At 39.6% G+C, this 21,652-nt stretch overlaps 1 protein-coding gene across 1 annotated transcript in view; it reads left to right on the top strand.

Annotated features, from left to right (window-relative positions):
* The window catches only part of RET (ret proto-oncogene), a 117,289-nt gene that overhangs the window by 86,229 nt on the left and 9,408 nt on the right, over window positions 1-21,652 (top strand). Inside the window, exons 13-16 of the mRNA XM_060769053.2 lie at window positions 6,509-6,616; window positions 9,647-9,861; window positions 9,949-10,071; window positions 16,155-16,225. Of these exons, the coding sequence (XP_060625036.2) occupies window positions 6,509-6,616; window positions 9,647-9,861; window positions 9,949-10,071; window positions 16,155-16,225 (517 nt within the window). The remainder of the gene's footprint in view (window positions 1-6,508; window positions 6,617-9,646; window positions 9,862-9,948; window positions 10,072-16,154; window positions 16,226-21,652) is intronic.

Genomic DNA, 21,652 nt, shown 5'->3' on the forward strand with positions numbered 1-21,652 from the left:
TTTATGTCCTGACATCTTCCTCTGACACAATGATGAGAGAAGTTCTTTCTACGGGGCCAAAAGGGCAGCGTGACTTAGCTTGGCTGATGCTACTTGTTTAAATTGCCATTTGACATGGGCATCTTCAAAAGATTTTTAGAGCACTCATCCTTCAGCATTAGCTGAACTTTCCCCTTGTGATATTTACAGCATAAAAATAGTGCTTCATTGTGTCACATAATGTGTGAGAGAATAATGTACCATGTCCTCTGCCAACTGACTTCCTCTGACTACAGCTGTTCTACCAAGATCGTCCCATTTCTGTTGCATTCCAGCATTTTGGTTGTTCACAATAGAGTGCAGCAGAAACAGGGAACTGGCTTTTTAAACAAGGCCTCGTCGCCACAGATTTCCATGCCTCTCTTTCTCCAATTGCTTATCTCAGGTGTCCTAAAACTAAGGCCCAGGGGCCGGATATGGCCCTCCAAGGTAATTAACCTGGCCCTCGCTCAGGTTAACCTAAGTCTGAAATGACTTGAAAGCACACAACAACAAGAACAACAATCCTATCTCATCAGCCAAAAGCAGGCCCACACTTCTCATTGAAATGCTAATAAGTTTATATTTGTTAAAATTGTTTTCGATTTTAATTATTGTAGTGTTTTAAAGTGTTTTTTGCACTACAAATAAGGTATGTGCAGTGTACATAGGAATTCATTCATGTTTTTTTCAAACTATAAGCTGGCCCTCCAACAGTTTGAGGGACTGTGACCTGGCCCTCTGTTTAAAAAGTTTGAGGACCCCTGGCTTGTCTCTTTTCTCGGGGGCTGAGTGGTGGTTATAGACTTGTTGGCCTTCATGTATCCAGGACAAAGAGATGAGGCATGCAGCACCAGGGAGGAAAACAAAAGCAAAGGGGAAAGTCAAAGCAGGACTCTCCATCCACCACTTACTCCATCTCCATTAAATCTCATAGACATTTAATTCCGTTCTAATCACTCCTATCAATTATATTCATTCTCTTGAGAAAACTGAGGCTAAAATATGTCTTTTTGCATTGACAGTGTCATAAAACAGAGCTTTTGGTGTCTTCTTTCTACATGTTGTTGAAGGTACAGCAAAGTGAAGGAAAAAGTAAGATAATATAAAGCTAGAAAAATATATAGTGGCAGCATTAGAAAATGAGACAAAGACAAAGATAAGGGCCATCTCTGGGTGGGTGAATTATGTCTCACATATTAAATTTTTGTAAGTGAAATACAAACATTTCTCACTTTTGTGGGGGTTACAAGCACAGTTCCCCTGCAATTGTGAATATCTTGGGGATGGGGGAATGAGATGTTGTGGCCTCAGCAGGGAGTAGGCTACCTGTGGGACGGATTGAGTTTTTCAACAAGATTCTGTACTTGGTTCAGTCTAGAAATTTTCTTTCTCCCAGTCATACTTCTCCAGATCCTTTAGACATAATCACATAATCCTGCTTTAAATATATCTGCATCATCACTATAAAATTTGAAGACAGTTTGCTTTTTTGTGACCAAGGAAACCGTAACACTTAAGAATGTAAAAACTCTGCACTGTTCTCTTAAAATCAAAAATTGAGTAGTGAGATCAACTCTTGGAAGGAAACCATAAATTGCAAATTGCTGTCAGTTTTTTTGGAATATCATTTATCCTGTTTTATTTAACAGCATACTTTTGAATTGAGATGTACAACTTCTCTTTACTTAATTTAAATTTTGATTATATTAGAAATATGATGACCTATCTTTATAATCTTCCTATTTGTTTTTTTATCAGTTACCATCTTGACATCAGCCAATTTTCATGCTACTCTCAAATATTTTTAGTTTATCAATAAATTAACAGCTACATTATAGCTTGATTTATGCAAGTATCTACAGTATCATTTTAAATTCAAAGAGCACTTTATTAAAATGTTTCATTCCAATCATTAGCCAAAGTATATCTCACTCAGAAGGCACAAACCCTTGTTTTTCTTTCAGAATTAAATATATTATTAATCATATTCAGACATAATAAAATTATAGCAACTGTAGATTTCACAACTAAGCATGATGTAATCTGACACACCCAAGAAATGCCTACAGCTCAATATTCTTGGTTGTCTTTTTCTTTGAGATTCAGGCCCCTTCTACACTGCTCTGTATCCCAGGATCTGCTCCCAGATTATCTGCCTTGAACTAGATTATATGAGTCTCCACTGCCAGATTATCTGGGATAAGAAGATAATCTGGGATCAGAACTTTTTAAACAAGGCCTCGTCGCCACAGATTTCCATGCCTCTCTTTCTCCAATTGCTTATCTCAGATATAGGGGCAGTGTGGAAGTTCCCTCAGTGGACATTCATAAAATGAGGTACAAATACATAACAATTGTTGGAGAATGCTAAAAGAATTTCCAACCAAATCTGCAATCATCTAATAAAGAACTAAGCAATAAATTGAACCTGTGTTTCATGTCATGAATTTAAATGGCTTACATATCTTGGGCTCCTTCCACAAAGCTGTATAAAATCCACATTATCTGCTTTGAACTAGATTATATGGCAATGTAGACTAAAATAGTCCAGTTCAAAAGAGCCCCTGGTGGTGCAGTGGGTTACACCCTTGTGCTGACAGGATTGCTGACTGACAGGTCAGCAGTTCGAATCTGGAGAAAACAGGTTGAGCTCCCTCTGTCAGCTCCAGCTCCCCATGTGGGAACATGAGAGAAGCCTCCCACAAGGATGGTAAAATATAAACATCTGGGCATCCTCTGGGCAACGTCCTTGCAGATGGCCAATTCTCTCACACCAGAAGCAACTTGCAGTTTCTCAAATTGCTCCTGACATGAAAAAAAAATCCAGTTCAAATAAAATAATGTGAACTTTCTGCTTTTATAACCTGAAATATCTAAATTAACTAATTTATGAGGCCATAAAGAAAAGATTCCGGGGAATGTGGAATGCGGAAGAACTTCATCGGTGTCACTGGTAGACGATGAAAGCAGCAGCTCCCCTGGTGGCCAGAAAAAAGTTAAATAGCCTCTGTGTATTGTCTGTATATTTTGTTTGTCAAACTGGCATTGAATGTTTGCCATATATGTGTATACTGTAATCCGCCCTGAGTCCCCTACAGGGTGAGAAGGACGGAATATAAAAAAAATTGTAAATAAATATCTGGCAGTGTAGGTGGGGCCTTGAAGAAACAGTAGCCTCATCTACACTTCCATACAAAATCCACATCCAATTTGAACTGGATTATATACCAGTGTAGACTCATATAATCCAGTTCAAAGCAAACACGCTAAATTATCTGTTTGGTAATCTTAATTATATGATAGTGTAAATCCAGCCTGTGACTACATTTTGAGCTTCACTTATATTGCTACCAATAAAGAGAGGAAATTTAAGTTATTTAGGGGTTTTTTTAATCATTCTGCAGTGTGTACTGATTTCCCAGAGAACAGAGCAAGAGAGCAAAGAGAGATGAATCAGACCACAAAGTGAAGAGGAAATGGGGTGGAACATTCCTTTTACTTCCCCCTTTTAAAAATAAATATTATTTTTGTTGTTGTTATAGCACTCCCAGAGACTTATAAAACAGTGTATTTCAGATATAACAGAAGATTTATAATGTGTGTAGTTAGTTCCTCCACCAGGGTTTTCTTGCCAATATCCCCTTCCCCGTTTTAGTAAAAATGGTCTGGATTTTAGACCTGTTATCAAGGGGAGAAGAACAAGACTGCATTTTGGTTTATCAAAGCCTGGCAAGGTGCTGGTGTTGCCATTAAATTAGTTAGATGAGTTAGGCTTTCTAAAATCATATTCCAATAAAAAAAATAGCAGGAATAAAATCCAATGAATATGATGGAATTTACATTCTAAACACTTAATCTCAGCACTTTAATTCACTCATACCTGTGAGTGGGAGTGAACCCAAAATATCTGTAACATGGATGGGAATCTAATGAATCTGTTTTATTTCCCAGAATTTTGTCGTCCTCCTTACCAAAGTTCTTTTACACAAGGCTTGTCTACACAGGCTTAATAGTCTGCACTCACAATTTCAATTGCTCCTGGCTGTTCCTACAACATTCTGGTCCTTACTGCATATTAACCCAGATTATCCCCACATTAAGAGGTGTCAAGGGGTACTCTGAAGTTTGCCCAAAACACTGAAGTATCCTATGGCTATGGTACAATCCAGACAGCAGATGTAGGCTATTCCCCTGTCCAAAAAGGTTACTGCCATCATTCCTGTGTTGCCATTTCCAGATGGCCTTCCCTGAGCCATGGAAATCACTGAACTTCTTGGACTTGTTTCTTGTCAGTTTGAGCCACTGTATAGAGTTGTCATCAGGATAACAATAGGGAGCAATACAATTTTGTTTACTGTCTTGAGCTCATTAAAATACTGTGGAGGTATAAATGTAATTAATAATCAGATAATAATGAATAGAGTCAAAAGGAAGGAAAGCACATTTCCTTTATCTTACTATAGACTTCCCCAGTGATGTAGAGAGAACGGTTTACTAACCTGCTGTCCTGAAAACTATAAAGGGCCACTAAGAAGTGAAAATACTCTAATCAGATTTTCTTCACAAGGCCACACATACTAAACCTCAAATACATTTTTCACACTAGCTTGGTAGCATCCATCTAATGTTGTGTAGGAGGAGCCAGTCATGACAGTGCTGCCTGCAATCATATCTACATAAACAATGAGAAGTTTTGTATCTCTTTATCGACTCACACTATGTTCTGTTGAAAATACAGCTATGATTCTTTTTTGTTAAAGTGAGAGGAATCTTTGCCATAGTTTTCTCTTGGAACAATAAATTGTGTTCAGAGTTTCAGGGGATAACTTTCATATTGATTCTGTCCTCCCATGTCATCTTGTGAATTCCTTAAATTTCTCATTTATCAAATCATCTCAACATTTTTTAAAGCAAGAGACTCAAAAGCATCAAAGAACAAGTCTACTTTGGAGCTAGTATAATACAGTTCAGCTTTCACCAGTTCTACTACCTACCTGCCATATAACCTATTTCACTCCATTTTCCTTTGTAGTGGAATGTTGGGGCTGATGGTTATGGAAACCCAACTGCAAAAGCTTGGTGTCTGTTGATGGATCTAATAAAACATGTGTTTCAATCTATCTCAGGCTTTTTTCATAACCTTTTGCAGAGATATCCCTAACAGGCTTTGTTTGAGTTTATTGACTATCCATCTCCCTATTTTGTGGCATTTTATTCCATCCGATCCTGAAATGAAAATGAATACTTCTTTATACATAGTGAAGGTAAAGGTTTCCCCTTGACATTAAGTCTAGTCGTATCTGACTCTGGAAGGTCAGAATTATCTCCATTTCTAAGCAGAAGAGCCAGTGTTGTCCGTAGATACCTCCTAGGCCACGTGGCCGGCATTACTACATGGAGTGCCGTTACCTTCCCACCAGAGTGGTACCTATTGATCTCACATTTTGCATGTTTTCGAGCTGCTAGGTTGACAGAAGCTGGGCGTAACGATGGGAGCTTACCTCGCTCTGCAGATTCAAACAATTAACCTTCCAGTCAGCAAGTTCTGCAGCTTAGCAATTTAACCTGCTGTGCCACCACAGCCCCTCTTTATACATACTTGATCTAATTAACAGATATGGACCTTTACAGCAAATAAGTACTCTAGGTTAACTGTGATGTCTTTCTTTTTTTCTTTTCAGATTATATAAATATATTAGCTTTACAACCAGCCAGTACACTCAACATATGTCAAAAAGTAACACTTGCAGTCTGATTTACACCCTCATTTTTACAACTTTTTATGTATTCACCAACCTGTTTCATATAATTTCTTGTCCTCTAACACATGCTAGAACTGGTGTAATCCCCCCCCCCAAAAAAATAAATAAATAAGGAGAACTTTCCATGTAGGTATAGCCATATCTTCCGCAGGAACAGTGCTTCTTTCCTCAACATTTTAATGTATATTAAAATGTGTTTTTCTCTCCCCCCCCCCCCCCCCATCCACCATGTAGTTTACCAGGAAATAATGAGTGACTGTGACAAGCCTGGGCTAAATATGACAGGCTTTAGCTAAAAATACATTTCTCTTTTGCACCTCATGTCTTTATGCAGCATGTAGAAACTCTTCTCCTGACACCAAGAACCATTGACCTCATTGCTGACGTCCCCACATCTTTAGGCTTACTTGTATAACTTGAAATAAAGTTAGGGCTGGAAACCCTAATAGTTAGGATGATTAGGATGCAAAGAAAGACACAGATTGTCTTTCTTTATGACTTAGAGAAGAGGAAATTTTGGGGAATTTTGGGGCTGTATGTATTTGTTTGGGTTCGGTTTTTGTGATAGCTGATAGGTGTTTTAAATATACAAGATGTTTCCTTGTCTCACAAAATATGAAGTCCCAATACTCTGAATTTGAAGATGTAAAGTACTAGAGGTCTGCAAAATATACTCGTATTTTAATATGACGGAACTGTGTTTTTCTCATTGCTTGGTTCTGTAGAAAATGCTTCCCAGAGTGAACTCAGAGATCTGCATTCCGAATTCAATCTTTTGAAACAGGTCAACCATCAACATGTCATCAAACTCTATGGAGCTTGCAGCCAAGATGGTAAGTGCCGGCACTACACATGGCTAACCATCTGAGCAAGAGATGGGCAATTTCCCAGAATGCATACCACAACAGAAGTACTTGAATAACAAACTCATCAGTTGGCAACATCACTTTTGAACACAAATTGCCCATCTGTTTTGACTTCTCATCTGGCAGATTCATTATTCTGGCTTGAGTCTCTTTTCTGTGGGCCCATGACACTGCCATATGCGTACATTTGGTGTGATTAAACTGATATTTGAAAGATCAACATAATTAATTGCCTTGAAAAAAACGAATAGTTAAACAGTGATTCTAATAAAAATAGACTGGGTTCTAAAGCACCTCAGTGCTCTAGAATATAGGGATCCACAACAAGAGTATTGCCATCTTGGATTTCACATGAATAAAACTCTGACCTATAGGTAGTGTCACTACAATGGTGATGCTATTACCAATAATCTTATACACTTCCACTAAGAGCTCCTGGTGGCGCAGTGGGTTAAACCCCTGTTCCAGCAGGACTGAAGACCGACAGGTCGCAGGTTTGAATCCGGGGAGAGCGCGGATGAGCTCCCTCTATCAGCTCCAGCTCCTCATGCGGGGATATGAGAGAGGCCTCCCACAAGGATGGTAAAACATCCAGGCATCCCCTGGGCAACGTCCTTGCAGACAGCAAATTATCTCACACCAGAAGCGATTTGCAGTTTCTCAAGTCAATCCTGACACGACAAAAAACAAAAACAAACTAACAAACAAAGTGCTGCTATCTTTATCCAACTTCTTCATTAACTTGTAGAAGCATGGTATATCCATAGAGGCATATTATTAACCTGGTACCATGGGTATCTGAACAGCTTTGATGATGATTGCTGTTGCATAGCAACCATTACACATTTGAAGTGAAGCATGCCATGAGGAACTGCAGTGTTATTTGACTTATTCCCATAGTTCATGTTATTGATTTGTTTGGTAGTAGACCAAGTAAAGACCCTTATCTGGAATTCCTATTTAGCCTTAGTCATCAAATGTTAACTATTGCATTAATATATATACATGTTATTGCTCTGCACACTGCATGCATTATTATGTTTTTGTCCCAAGTACTAAATTCAGCTTCCAGAAAACTAAGTACCCCTCTTCTCTCTATTTTTTAAACAAAGTATATTTCTACTTGTGACTGCATATTTAAATGGTGTTTCATGTAATCCCCAAAACCATAGAGGTTGGGTTTCATACGATTCCTCATGGTCACGGAAGTGGCACTTTAGTGCTCTGTGTAGCATTTTTCTTCTCTGTGAATATCAGAAGTAAAATACATCTTGTAGGCTTGTTTTATTTGTGTACACTGTATATAGGTTGGAATATTATGCTTTTGTTGATGTGAAAGTTGGGTTGAAGTGAGGGGCTTTACAGAGCCATATCTCATAAATGCAGGTGAACAGAAAAAGTGGTGATAGCCCTATAGTAGGGGGTGGTTAATGGTGGTCAGTGGGCTGTATGCATAAATTGGATCCAATTTTATGGCCTCTGTAGTCTTCAAAGCCCCCACCTTTCCAGTGTAATTGTTTGGCAATAGTTGCTCCCAAGCATGCAGAACCACATAAGAATATCCCAACCTCATTTTCACAAGCAGCTGAGAACACTATACTACCTAAAATACCCCAGCTTTCTTCTGCAGTCATTTCAATATGATCATAGGAAGTGAGGGACAACAAGCTGGGTAAGGACAGCCATCCATCTGTGTGTCCTAGAATAAATTACGGTATTTACTCTACCCTTATGAGATTGCATTGTGAAACAGCAACTATGAAATTGGGACTGTCTTCTCTCTTCTTACTAAAACTAGATTGCAATACCTTCTTAAGGGGGTCTTAATGAATGGTATGGTATCTGCTGTGGAAAAGACATAATGATGACTCCTAGCCGGTAAACTGGTGTGGATGACTTTTTGTAAGGGCTTGCTTCCCTACAAACTGGCTGCGCTAAAGGCAAAGCAGACTGAGGCCCCTTCTAAACTGCCCTATATAAGTCTACACTGCCATATAATCTGGGATAAGCAGATAATCTGACATCAAATCCTGGGGTATAGGGGCAGTGTGGAAGGGTCCTAAGATCAAGCAACAGTAAGGAAGCAGGCAAAGTCTCTGAGTACCCTTATACTCTGCCATATAATCCAGATTATCAAAACAAATAATCCACATTATCTGCTTTGAACTGGATTGTCTGAGTCTTTACTGCCATATGTCAACATCAAAGTAGATAATCAGGATTTTATATGGCAATGTAGAAGGTGTCTGAGAAGCCAGAGTTTGACTCTCTCCTTAGCTGTGAAAGCTCACTAGATGACTTTGGGCAAGTCACAGTCTCTCAACATCAGAAGAAGGCAGTGGCAGATCTTGCCATCTGATATGTTTGCTTTTGAGTCAATATAGGTTGGAAGTGATTTGAAGGTGCATGCCAACCACAAATCACTAGTAGTAGTTTTCAGTGGAGCTTACTCCCAGGTAAATGCATAAAGGATTGTAGTTATTGATATCCTCATAGGTTATCACTCAAGGTCAAGTATGATTGTCTTCCGAAGGCAGTTAAAATGACTGAATCCATATCCACTGTCCTTGTGCTGGTCCGAAGCCAGGGCCTTCCAGATTTCACAGTCCTGCCCTGGCCAATAGCCATGGGGCTTTTTTTTTTTTTTTTGGTTTGGGTTTGCTTAGAAGACACTATATGCATGAATTCGTTTTATGTGTGGGGATCGATGCACAGCGACCAAATAATAATATTCAGTAAACATTGCACTCAAAATTGTTTGCTTTTGAATTGGATTGCAGTCATAAACCTACTTACAATGAAGCAGTCCCTACTCAGCTTGTGGGACTTCTGTGTAAATATTGATAGAATTACACTCATATAATAGGGATGAAATAAACTTTGGGCAGGGGCTTCTTGTTTAAAAGAAAAAGTTAGAGAGCCTCCTGCTACTAAATTTTACTATTTGACTCTGGAGAACATGTTAATATGTTTCTGCTTCTTAATTTTCCCCAAAAGGGCCTTTGTATTTAATAGTGGAATATGCCAAATATGGGTCCTTGCGGAGTTTTCTGAGAGAAAGCCGGAAAGTTGGAACCAGCTACTTAGGAAGTGATGGAAACAGGAATTCTAGCTACTTGGACAATCCAGATGAGCGAGCCTTAACCATGGGTGACTTGATTTCATTCGCATGGCAGATATCGCGTGGAATGCAGTACCTTGCTGAAATGAAGGTATGATGTCCACTACTTCTGCTCTGTTTTCTAGCATTTACAATAGCAACCGTGATTGGTAAATTATTTTCTTTCCTCTTCCTAAAGCTTGTGCATCGTGATTTAGCAGCCAGGAATGTCTTAGTAGCAGAAGGGCGTAAAATGAAGATATCTGATTTTGGTCTCTCTCGAGATGTATATGAAGAAGACTCATATGTCAAAAGAAGCAAGGTAAACTGGACAGCCATTAATACTTGATATTGATTTGTTGATCTAGAAAAATGTCACATTTGCAAAGAATATGTGAACATAGAAGACACACACACGCTCTCTCTTTCTCTTATCTATGCTACTGCTTTACAAGTCCTGGCTGCCTCCCATGGTAATCTTTCCAGTCTACTGATTCTAAGCTATCCTTTTGAGAAAGCTCTAGTGCACTTCCCTGAAGTGGTACTTGGTTCTTGATATGCCAGAGGCTATGACTCTTAATACTGCTGGGCCAATTTCTGACTTATGTTTTGGCCTCTTGGAAAGAAGATTCAGTTTCCAAGGACTCTAATGACAGTAAAGAAAATACTCCTGTATCGTATCTGATCTGTATATTCAGGCATCTTCTTCTGTATTTTTATTGCTAAATATATTCAATTGCTAATACTTGGGGCCCTTCCAAACAGTCCCTAATCCCAGGTTTTCTGCTTTTTTGCGTCTGATCACAGGTTTTCTGCTTTAAACTGGATTATATCAGTCCACATTGCCAGATAATCTTGGATAATCAGAAAACCTAGGATTAGATCCTGGGATATAGGGCTTGTCTGGGGATGGTTCCAGACAGCCCTTTATCCCAGGAGCATCCGTGTTTAAAAAACATGGATGTTCCTGGGGGCCTGTCTACACCCACCTCAGAAAGCACACGGTACAACTTCTAGGAATCCTCCCTCCTCCCTCACAGCCCCCAAGCCCCATTTTAAAATAAACTTACCTGGCCTCCATTATAGTCTTGCTGGAGCTCTTCTGGCATGTAGAAATGACATGCAAGGAGAGCGGGGGGGGGGGGGTAGCTTCCCCCCGCTCTCCAGGCACATCATTTCTACATGCCAGGAGAGCTCCGACAATAATATAATGGAGGCCAGGTAAGTTTATTTTACTTTTAAAAGGTGATTGGGGGCTTAGGGGGAAGGGGGTGAGATTCCCATAGTTCCCCGGACTAATTTAGTCCAGAAAACTGTGGTAATGGTATCTGGACTGCAGTCCAGACACCGGAAGTAGTGGGTTTATCCCGTGCCTTCCAAGAAGGTGCGGAATAAATCCATTGTCAAAATTAATTTGCCACAAATCAGGGTTTTCCTGGTTTGTGGCAAATTAATTCGAGAATTTCCAGAACATTGTCTGGACAGCTCCCTTTTTATTGTACTGTCTGGATGGGCCCTGGAATGGCCCTTGGATGCAAGGTCTTCATGTGAAGCTTTACTTCCCAAACATATTTGGCCTACCCCCTGGAAATCAATTTTTCTAAGTCTTCTTTCTTTTATGCTTTCACCGCCCCCTTACAGTTATTCATCGCCCCAAAATGCACCTGTGGCCATTACCGCCCCCCGCCCCCCCCCTCGATCGCTGCAGCACCCACCAGGGGGCGGTAACGCCCACTTTGGGAGTCACTGATTTAGAATATAAACATTCTTAGCCATTGAAGTGGATACTATCATAGTCTTCTTAACCTTTCTAGCTCACTCCCTTGCAGCCACAATTGTAGGCAGAACCTCCATTTGGCTAACACATTAGAATACTTGTTTGCATTCCAGACCCAAATAAGCAGACTTTATTATAAAGCAAAGTGTTCATTTTGACAAAGGCTCTTAAGGGACAACCTGATCAAAACAAAGGACGAGAAAAGCTATACCTACTATGTAAAAAACAACAGCAAACAAACCAAGGTAGAGAGTCCTGGCTCCCCCCCCCCCCCCTCCAAAAAAAAGTCTGATCTTTTTTCTGTTCGAGAGATGTCGGGTCATTCAAACTCACCTAGTCTAGGGTTGTTGTAGGTTTTTCAGGCTGTATGGCCATATTCTAGAAGCATTCTCTCCTGATATTTCACCTGCATCTATGGCAGGCGTCCACAGAGGTTGTGAGGTCAGTAGAGAATGCTTCTAGAACATGGCCATACAGCCCAAAAAATCTACAACAACCCAGTGATTCTGGCAATGAAAGCCTTTGACAATACACCTAGTCTAGGTTTCATTTTTCCTTCCATTCCTCAAGAGACCCATACAGGAATACTTCCCAAGATAGCCAACATACTAAAACAGACTTTGTGATGATCTCTCATCCAGTAGATATTGAAAACGATATATTGAAAAGGTTATGCAATGCAATTCTATCAAAAGGCAAATTGCTAATTTCTCACATAACAAGTCCCAAAAAATCTCAAAGAAAACCTGCCAGGCCATAACTTGCCTCTTGGATGTAGGAACATAACAAAAGAGGCTTTTGTTGGGGACAAGTTCAGACCTTTTAGTATCTCATCACTTCCCATCTTGAGATCACCACAATGTGTTACATAGGGTTCAAATATCCCCTTTCAGAGTCTATCAAGGTACTTTTTCTTATGATATCAATGACAGCCAGGAGGATCTCTGCAATGGCTGTCCTTTTGTTGGAACCATCTTAATCAATCTGTATCTGGCTTGATCCAGTTTCTTCTCCCTTACACCACACACAAGCCCATTGTTTTATCATCCTTCAGTCTTCATCCAATCCGCTCTCTAAAAAAGCAACACCATGAACTGAATGTTAGGAGTGCTCTGTCACCGTATATCAGATGGACTCGGTCATTCTATGGCTGTATCTATATTTTCCTAAAGCCAAGGATCTGATCCCAGATTATTTTCTCTTTATCCCAGATAATCTCACAGTATAGACTCATATAATCCAGTTCAAATCAGATAATCTTGGATGGATCCTGGGATATAGGGCAGTGTACATCCAGACTTTTGTCTTCTTTTTAAGGTTAGACAAGAAGGTCTCTCCATGAACACTTAACTTGTTGAATAGAGATTTGGGGCCCCTTCCACACAGCTGAATAAAATCCCACATTTTCTGCTTTAACTGGAATATATAGCAGTGTGGGCTCAGATAACACAGTTCAAAGCAGATATTGTGAAATTTTCTGCCTTGATATTCTGGGTTAAATGGCTGTGTGGAAAGACCCTGGATTTCCTTAGCCCATGAATCTGTTGTCTACCAAAAAACCCCACAGTTCATTCAACCAGATCAGGGACCACTTTGGGAGCATTTTCAACTAAAGCCCCTTTTGAAGAAGTTTGGACTGTAAATTAAGCTAGTCTTTTCACCTTTACAAAATATACATTGGAAAAAAATAAATTTCTTAGTAGACCCTCTAGTAGATAAGTGCTCCAGCAGGTCCTATCAGATTGCCCAGGTCTTGTTTAAGGTGCAATAACTCCTCTTCTTAGATGACGTCTTCTCTGTTGACTGGGAATGGCACATTAGAGAACTTATCATGAAAGTTCATGTTGGTGTCAAGAGTAATTTTCATTTCAGGAGATCCTTTCTGTTGTGCCTTTGTTTTCGTTTTCTCAGTTTGGAAATGAATGGAACAAACTAGGGATCTCAAAAATAACACATGATCCTTAGCTTTGTCTGGGCAATGACTTGAATTAACCCTTTCTTGGGTGGCTCATTTTCCTTGGCTAAAATGGACCTTCGTGGTTAGTTCCACTAGTATCCGTCTCCAGTGACTTACATCTAAGGAAACCCGAACCCCGTGTAAGCTCTAGATCCCTGCAACTTCTCATAATTTTACCTTATCCAGAGTCTAAAGAGCTTGCCAGTGTTAACACCATAGACAAATCAAGTTTGAACATAGTCCCCCCCCCCCTTTTCTCACACACACTGCCAGAGGACTGCAATTTTGTTATTTGGCTCATTTTTATTTTTACAGGGGTGAGTTTCCTTTCATACTAGGAGTTGTACCATGTGATTACGAACAGTTATTTGCCAGTTTGGCAAGCATCTCACTCCCCTTTAAATCAGTTGTACTTTGCTTGTCACAGTTAATTACTTTCAGCTGCCCCAGAATAGTTGGGTTTGATTAGAAGGATACATGGCCGTGTTCAGCATATTGTATGGTTTCATTTGCAGGGTGGTGTAGGCTGTTATGAAGAGTGTTACGCTATACACATATGGAGATAAGAGACAGGAAATCAAACTTTAAACTGTATTTTAATAGATAACCATGTGTAAATCTTCTGAGCCAAAACCATATAAAATGGTCATTCTCAAAGTTATAGTGTGATCACCACATACTGAAGAATATTGTTTCTTGTTTGTTTTATTTTGGGCTTGCATTTCTGTGGAATTCAAAACATAATGCAATATAGTAATGTATACTGATATTGTACTATGCTAATAATATAATATATTGTATTAAAATATATATTGTAAGCCACTCTGAGTCCCCTTCGGGGTGAGAAGGGCGGCATATAAATGCCGCAAATAAATAAATAAATAAATAATCAAATAGCATACAGTCACACACACTGAATGGATCTACACTGACCTATATTCCAGGATCTGATCCCTGATGTTGACTCAAAATCCAATTCGATGTATATAATCTGGGATCAGATCCTGGGATATAGGGCAGTGTAGATCCAGCCTAAGTTGTAAACGTTTTCAAAACATACTTTCATTAATGTGGGCTATGAACTCTTACATCTACACAGCCTACACCACTGAACTATCACTTTATTTGCCATGGATCTTGGCTGTGGAATCCTCCGAGATTTCGGAAGTGCCCTCTTTTGTAGGGAAGGCTAAATACTATGAACCTACAACTACCATGATTGCATAGAATTGAACTATTAAATTTAAATGGTGACAAACTGCATTAATTCTACAGTATAGATGCACCCTTAGGCCTCATCTACACTGTCACATAATCTACTGTCTGATCCCAGATTATATGCTTTGAACTGATTATTTGGCAGTGTAGACTCATAAATATAATCCAGTTTAAAAATAGATAATCTAGCATCAGATACTGGATTATATGGCAGTATAGATCCAGCCTAGGATCCCTTCTACAGTAATCTAAAATCAAGATAATCTGCTTTGAACTGAATTATAATATATAATCCAGTTCACACCAGATAATCTGGATTATCTGAATTGATAATTCGGATTCTATGAGGCTGGATCTTCACTTCCCTAGATCCCAGGATCCGATCTCATCTGTTTATCCCAGATTATCTGGCTGTGTAGACTCAGGCCCCTTCTACACTGCCATATAATCCAGATTATCAAATCAGTTAATCTAGATTATGTGTCTACACTACCATATAATTCAGTTTAAAGCAGATTATCTACATTTTATATGGCAATGTAGAAGAAACCTCATAGGATTTGATCCCAGATTATCCATATCTCAGATTATATGGCAGTGGAGGCTCATATAATCCAGATTGAAGCAGATTATCTAGGATCAGATCTTGGGATATATGACGGTGTAGGTCCAGCCTTATTTTCAAAGAAATAAGAGCAGGCTAGATTCTTCTGGTGTTGAAGATTTGGCAGTAATAAACTCTGAGGTTTTTTGGGGTTTTTTTGTTGTTGTTGTTGTTTTTTTTTGCACTGTACAGATTACTAACCTTTACAGTATGCTGAATAGGTTCTGTTAAGAGCTCAAACCAGGATGCATTTGTAGTAAGAAAGAAATGGGTTTTCATTATTCTATTTGGTCATGTATCACAATCAGTATTCCTATCTATATTTTACTATTTCTGCACTAGTTCTTTCAAAACAATCATATTTTGGTGATCACTGGGAACAAAAGTGATATATTTAAACTGTGCAACATGTTCATCCATCCCATTGATCAGCATAATGGCCATCACCCTTCACATCACGTACTTCTATAAAAAGAGAAAATTTACAAAGGCACCCAGAGCTGCTTCCAAAATGTCAATTTGCCCTCAGGCTTACATAGATCAATAACTCTTACATAAATATTACATAAGATACAATGTTGCTGTGTCTTGCTGGCTGTCACCCTCCCACTTGATTTTTTCCTAGCAAAATTTGACAGTAGTATGCATGTATGAGTAAGATATAATGTGGCTCCATCTCAAGTATCTTTTACTGTAATTCAGAAGGAGAGAGAGAGACGCTCTTTATAAAATCATGTATGTGTAGGTGATAACTTGTATCAGAGAAATGTGAAAGGTGTGAAATGTCTATGACATTATGTAGTGCTATACAGTACTTGTAAACAGTATTTTCCCTCTTTCTTTCTCCAGGGTCGGATACCTGTAAAATGGATGGCAATAGAATCTCTCTTTGATCACATCTACACAACACAAAGTGATGTGTAAGTGCATATAATTAGTTGGTTTATCCATGCTTCCTGTTAAATATCCTTATTGTTACACTCATCCTGTGTAATACCACTTCAGTCTTCAGAGAGCCTTCCTACCATATATCCCTACTGTAGAAAAGAAAACAAGCAATCGCTGGCTGAGAAGTTCAGGACTAAAATCTGGTTTCTCAAACTAAGCATAAGGGATATATTCAACATCTTTCCTTAATAAAAACAGGTATCATATCCCAGATGGCTGCAATTCAACCTTTTCCTGAGAGACCCTTACCTGCCAAACCATACATAGACCTTGCTTTCTGCATTCTTTCAGAGAGAAATACTGTTCCGTTGGGAAATATATGTTGAAATGGCTTGCTGAAATCTGGGCAAACCTTCTCCAGAATTATAATATTAATATATTCCTGGGATTGCATCTAGACACCTTGCTCAGGAAGCCTGAGTTTGGGGGACCTTGTGTAGACATAAACCCACACCCCAGGAAAACAAACAGGTTTCCCTATGGGTTGTCCCCATTGCAGCATAGTAACTACCACACTGGAATGGGGACAACCCAAAGCCCACTCTAAAAGATATAAAATAAAATGTATTTGTCATGTCAGGGCAACCAGTCAGTTGTATTACATTTCTAATGGAACAAAACAAACAAAATACAAAATTTGCGAGTTTGGTAGTTGATTGTCCTTTGACCAGTAGCTGGCCACTTGGAGTGCCTCTGGTGTTGCTGCAAGAAGATCCTCCATTGTGCATGTGGCAGGACTCAGGGTGCATTGCAACAGGTGGTCAGTGGTTTGCTCTTCTCTACACTCGCATGTCGTGGATTCCACTTTGTAGCACCATTTCTTGAGGTTGGCTCTGCTTCTCGTGGTGCCAGAGCGCAGTCTGTTCAGCGCCTTCCAAGTCGCCCAGTCTTCTGTGTGCCCAGGGGGGAGTCTCTCATTTGGTATCATCCACGGATTGAGGTTCTGGGTTTGAGCCTGCCACTTTTGGACTCTTGCTTGCTGAGGTGTTCCAGTGAGTGTCTCTGTAGATCTTAGAAAACTATTTCTAGGTTTAAGTCATTGACGTGCTGGCTGATACCCAAACGGGATGAGCTGGAGATGTCTCTGCCTTGGTCCTTTCACTATGGCTGCTACTAAAATAAAACTTACCAGGTCACCATTATATCTCTTTGGAGGCTTCCTGGCCCATACCAATGTTGCACCAGGAAGCAGTGGAGAGGTGCCTGGAGTAATTTCCCCCTCCCCCACCTCCTAGCGCAACGTTGGTATGCCCCAGGAAGCCTCCAGAGAGATCCAATGGTGGCCTGATAAGTTTTTATTTTATTTTAAAGCTTTAAGGTTGGGGATTTGGGGAGCGAGTGGGTTCCCTCTTCGCTTCCCCAGGCCTGAAGAAGTGAATTGGGCTGTGGGGACAGACTACTGGGTAGTCTGAGAGTAACTGGTAGTCTGTTCCCACAGGGCCCATACTCCATTAGACTTGGGCCTTTCAAGAAGGACCGGGTCTAATAGAGTATCTAAATAATTCATGACAAAGCAGGATTTTCCTATTTTGTCACGAATTCTTCCTCTTTCATGCATTTTGGACCCTGTCTCAATGGGCCCTAAGTTAACATCTGTGTCTGAGCAGTGGATAGAATAGTCACGCAAATACCCTTGCAGCCTACTTGACCACAAGCCATCTTTCATGTCAACTATATTTGGCTCTGGCTCTCCAGTTCTTTTTCTTTGTGTCTGGAGCAAATTCCTCCAGCGTCAATTAGTCTGACCAGTGTCCAAACAGTGCTGTAATACTGGGAGAATAATGAAAGAGAAAGATGGATTCACTGCATAATCATTAGAATTTTAGTCTTATTCCAGCATTTTTTGCTGTATAGAAGAGGAGGGCACGTGTTCCATCCCCATTTCCCCTTCACTTACTGTGTTGATCAGAAAAAAGTCTGAAGAGGAGTTTGATGGTAATTTGATGAACACAATTACAATGTTTGATGCTTTCAGAAAGCTTGGTAAAGGCAGTCATGTGCTGCTCCTTAACCACATTAATTTCAGTACAGTTACAGTCCCCTTTCAGATTTTCCCCACAAACATGGAGAGGAAAATGGGCTGGAGTATATATCCCCACTCACTCTATTTTTCTACATCAATGAAAGACTGAACAGGATTTTTTAAATGAAAGTTCTACCCTTTAATTTATAGCACACCCTTTTATTAGTCTGTCATAGTCCATTTTCCCCAAGAGTCCTCTACCAACAGTGTCGTTTCAACAAATGACAAAACATAGCTTACTAGGCAAATTTGATTCGATAGGCATCTGGTGCCTTCTGACTTTGATGTTTACATAGAATAGACTAGGTTTGAGAAGGAACAAAATTTCATTTTAGAACAATTATGTCTCATCTCATGTTTTTTTTCTTTTGTGTGGGTCCTAATTAAAAGTAAAGACTGCTAATTGGAGTCTGCTACCCACATAGTTGAATCTATCAATTTCCTTTCATTTGTACATTGTTTTAGGCTGTATTAGGCAGATCCTGGGAACTGCCCTATGTCCCAGCATCTGATCCCAGATTATCTGCATTGGACTGGATTATATAAATTTACACTGTCAGATAATCTGGGACAAGTGGATAACCTGGGATCAGATCCTGGGATATAGGGCGGTGTAGATCCAGCCTTACTCTTTCTTGCTTCTGCTAGATTCCATAACTAATTGCTAAAGAAAATAGCACTTGCATGAAAAAGTCAGTTTTTTTAGTATGAAGGTGTCATCAAGGATGTGGGAGAGAGCTGTTCAAGTGGAAAAATATGCAACTTGAGGGATTGTGCTTGGTTCTGGGCATACAGGAGAATAGTTTTGTGCATAGCAAATGTCTTACTCATATTCCTGTAATTGGAGGGAAAAGTAACCACAGAATACTGGGAAGTAGCTAGCTTGAAATATAATTGTCTTGTAAAGAGAATGTCTTCTCACCAAGTGATGAAGAAAATGTTAGCCTGGTTGTTTAATCTGCATTAATAGGGAGAACAACCTCAGGCTTAGTAGGAAAGCAAACCAATTATTCAGGAGTATTGACATTCATTTAGTACTTATAAACATCTCTGTTTATGAGTTCCTTGGAGTTTTTCATTTCTTTGGGGACTTCTGTGAAGATTCCCAGTGGTAATTTCTCTTGGAGTGCCAGATGCAAAAGAAAAACCATGAGAGTAAAGGCGAAGATGCACCCAGAGGAAAAGTGTTCTTGCCATACATCAAGGGAACCACTTCCCGCATAGGGAAGCTGATGAGGAAACACAACATACAAACTATCTACAGACTCACTAAGAAAATCCAACAAATGCTACGTTCAGCAAAGGACAAAAGGGATCCTCTCACTTCTGCAGGAGTCTACCATATACCATGCAGCTGTGGACAAGTCTACATAGGGACCACCAAACGCAGCATTGCCCAAACACGAATCAAGGAACATGAAAGGCACTGCAGACTACTTCAACCAGAGAAGTCAGCCATATCAGAGCACCTGATGAACCAACCTGGACACAACATATTATTTGAGAACACATAAATGCTGGACCACTCTCACAACCACCATGTCAGGCTACACAAAGAAGCTATTGAAATCCATAAGCATGTGGACAATCTCAACAGAAAAGAGGAAGCCAAGAAAACGAACAAAATCTGGCTACCAGTATTAAAAAAACTCTAAAATTATAACAGCAAAACAATACCCCAACACAGAGAAACTCCAGAGAGGAAACAATCAAGGACAGCTAATCACCTCTCAACAAAAGATTTCCCCAGGCACTAACAAGCCACACCAAAAAACAGCCAGGTCATCAAATGCTAATCAAGGTGGTCAGTTGAAACATTCACACCTAGCTCCAACGGACAAGAGCTCTTTGTCCCACCCTGGACATTCCACAGATATATAAACCCAATTTTCTTAGTTCCAGCAGACCTCACCTCTGAGGATGCTTGCTATAGATGCAGGTGAAACGTCAGGAGAGAATGCCTCTAGAACATGGCCGTGTAGCCTGATAAAACCTACAACAACGCAGTGATTCCAGCCATGAAAGCCTTTGACAATACAAGAAACTACCATGCTTGTCATGAACTTGTCATGTAGGGCCCTTCCACACAGCCCTATATCCTAGAATATCAAGGCAGAAAATCCCACAATATTTGCTTTGAGGTGGGCTATCTGAGTCCACACTGCCAAATAAACCCAATTCAAAGCAGATGTGGGCTTTTATTCAGCTGTGTGAAAAGGGCTCTAGTGTTGAGAAAGAATCAGCACTTGACTATAGCCCATATTTTATTTATGGCCACATTTCCATATACATTCCTGCTGTTTGGAAAGAATTCACGAATTTTTAGAGAGACGATTATATTGTTTTTAAACCAGCCTCCGAGAAATTACTCCACTCCTATTCCCCAGAGACATGTCCTTGTACTTGACTGACACAACTGTGTATAATTGGGTAAAAATGCTTTCTCATATATCTCCAGACTTACAGCACTCTTCTTCCCAAGAGTCATTTATTGATTTTTATTGATATTACTGAACCCAGAACCACCCAGCACTTTCATGTTTTTGTTTAAGTGATGGGCATTGCAACATGCCTGTTACATAAGGTAGAGCAAAAAACCAAATCAAGTTCTGTGCAAGCTGCACTGAAATGAGAGAAAAAGACATACAAATATTACAGTGCTATAATTCACCCATACACCCTATGGAATATTAAAGTTACTTACATAAACAACAGACCACAGCAGTAGTCTTCACTGGTCCCATTCATTTTGATAGGACTTGTTGGAAAATGTTCTAGTGAATGAGCCCACAAATTAAACATTCAAAAAGCAGCTGGAGAGTTATGAAAAATTGCCAGTGTAAAATACCTTCTTACTACTTTTGAATATAAAATATAAAATAAATAAACAAGAGACAGCTTGTATATTAACGTTACAGTGACTCAAGTGTCAATTTGATTAAGGATACATTGAATTAAATTACTACAATTTACAGCATTAAACGATATTTTATAAGATGATCTTCTGCAGCATGAGCATAATATTTTTTGAGCCTTAAAAAGAGAGAGGTTCCTAAAGGCTCATGAAGGGGGTACTTTTGCCATGTGTTGCCCCCCCCCCCCCCATTCCCCATGCCAGCTTATAATACCCATAAGAGATCTCCTTTTCAAAACAGGAAGTGGCTGGAGGTTTCTGGTTTTGTTTCTTTTCAGGCCATTTCTAGGCTTAAAACGACAACGGGAGCCTGATAGAAATCCCCTCAAGCTTCTTATGGTGAATTTGGAGACAAAAGGGGTTTTCGATTAAAAAAAAGAAACTTAAAACATTATTGAATGCTGGGTGAGACTAAGGACTACAAACTGCTTGTGTGCTGCACTTTACCCATCCATGATTCAC

This window comes from Anolis sagrei, chromosome 3, assembly GCF_037176765.1.
Source record: "Anolis sagrei isolate rAnoSag1 chromosome 3, rAnoSag1.mat, whole genome shotgun sequence".
Lineage (NCBI taxonomy): Eukaryota > Metazoa > Chordata > Lepidosauria > Squamata > Dactyloidae > Anolis > Anolis sagrei.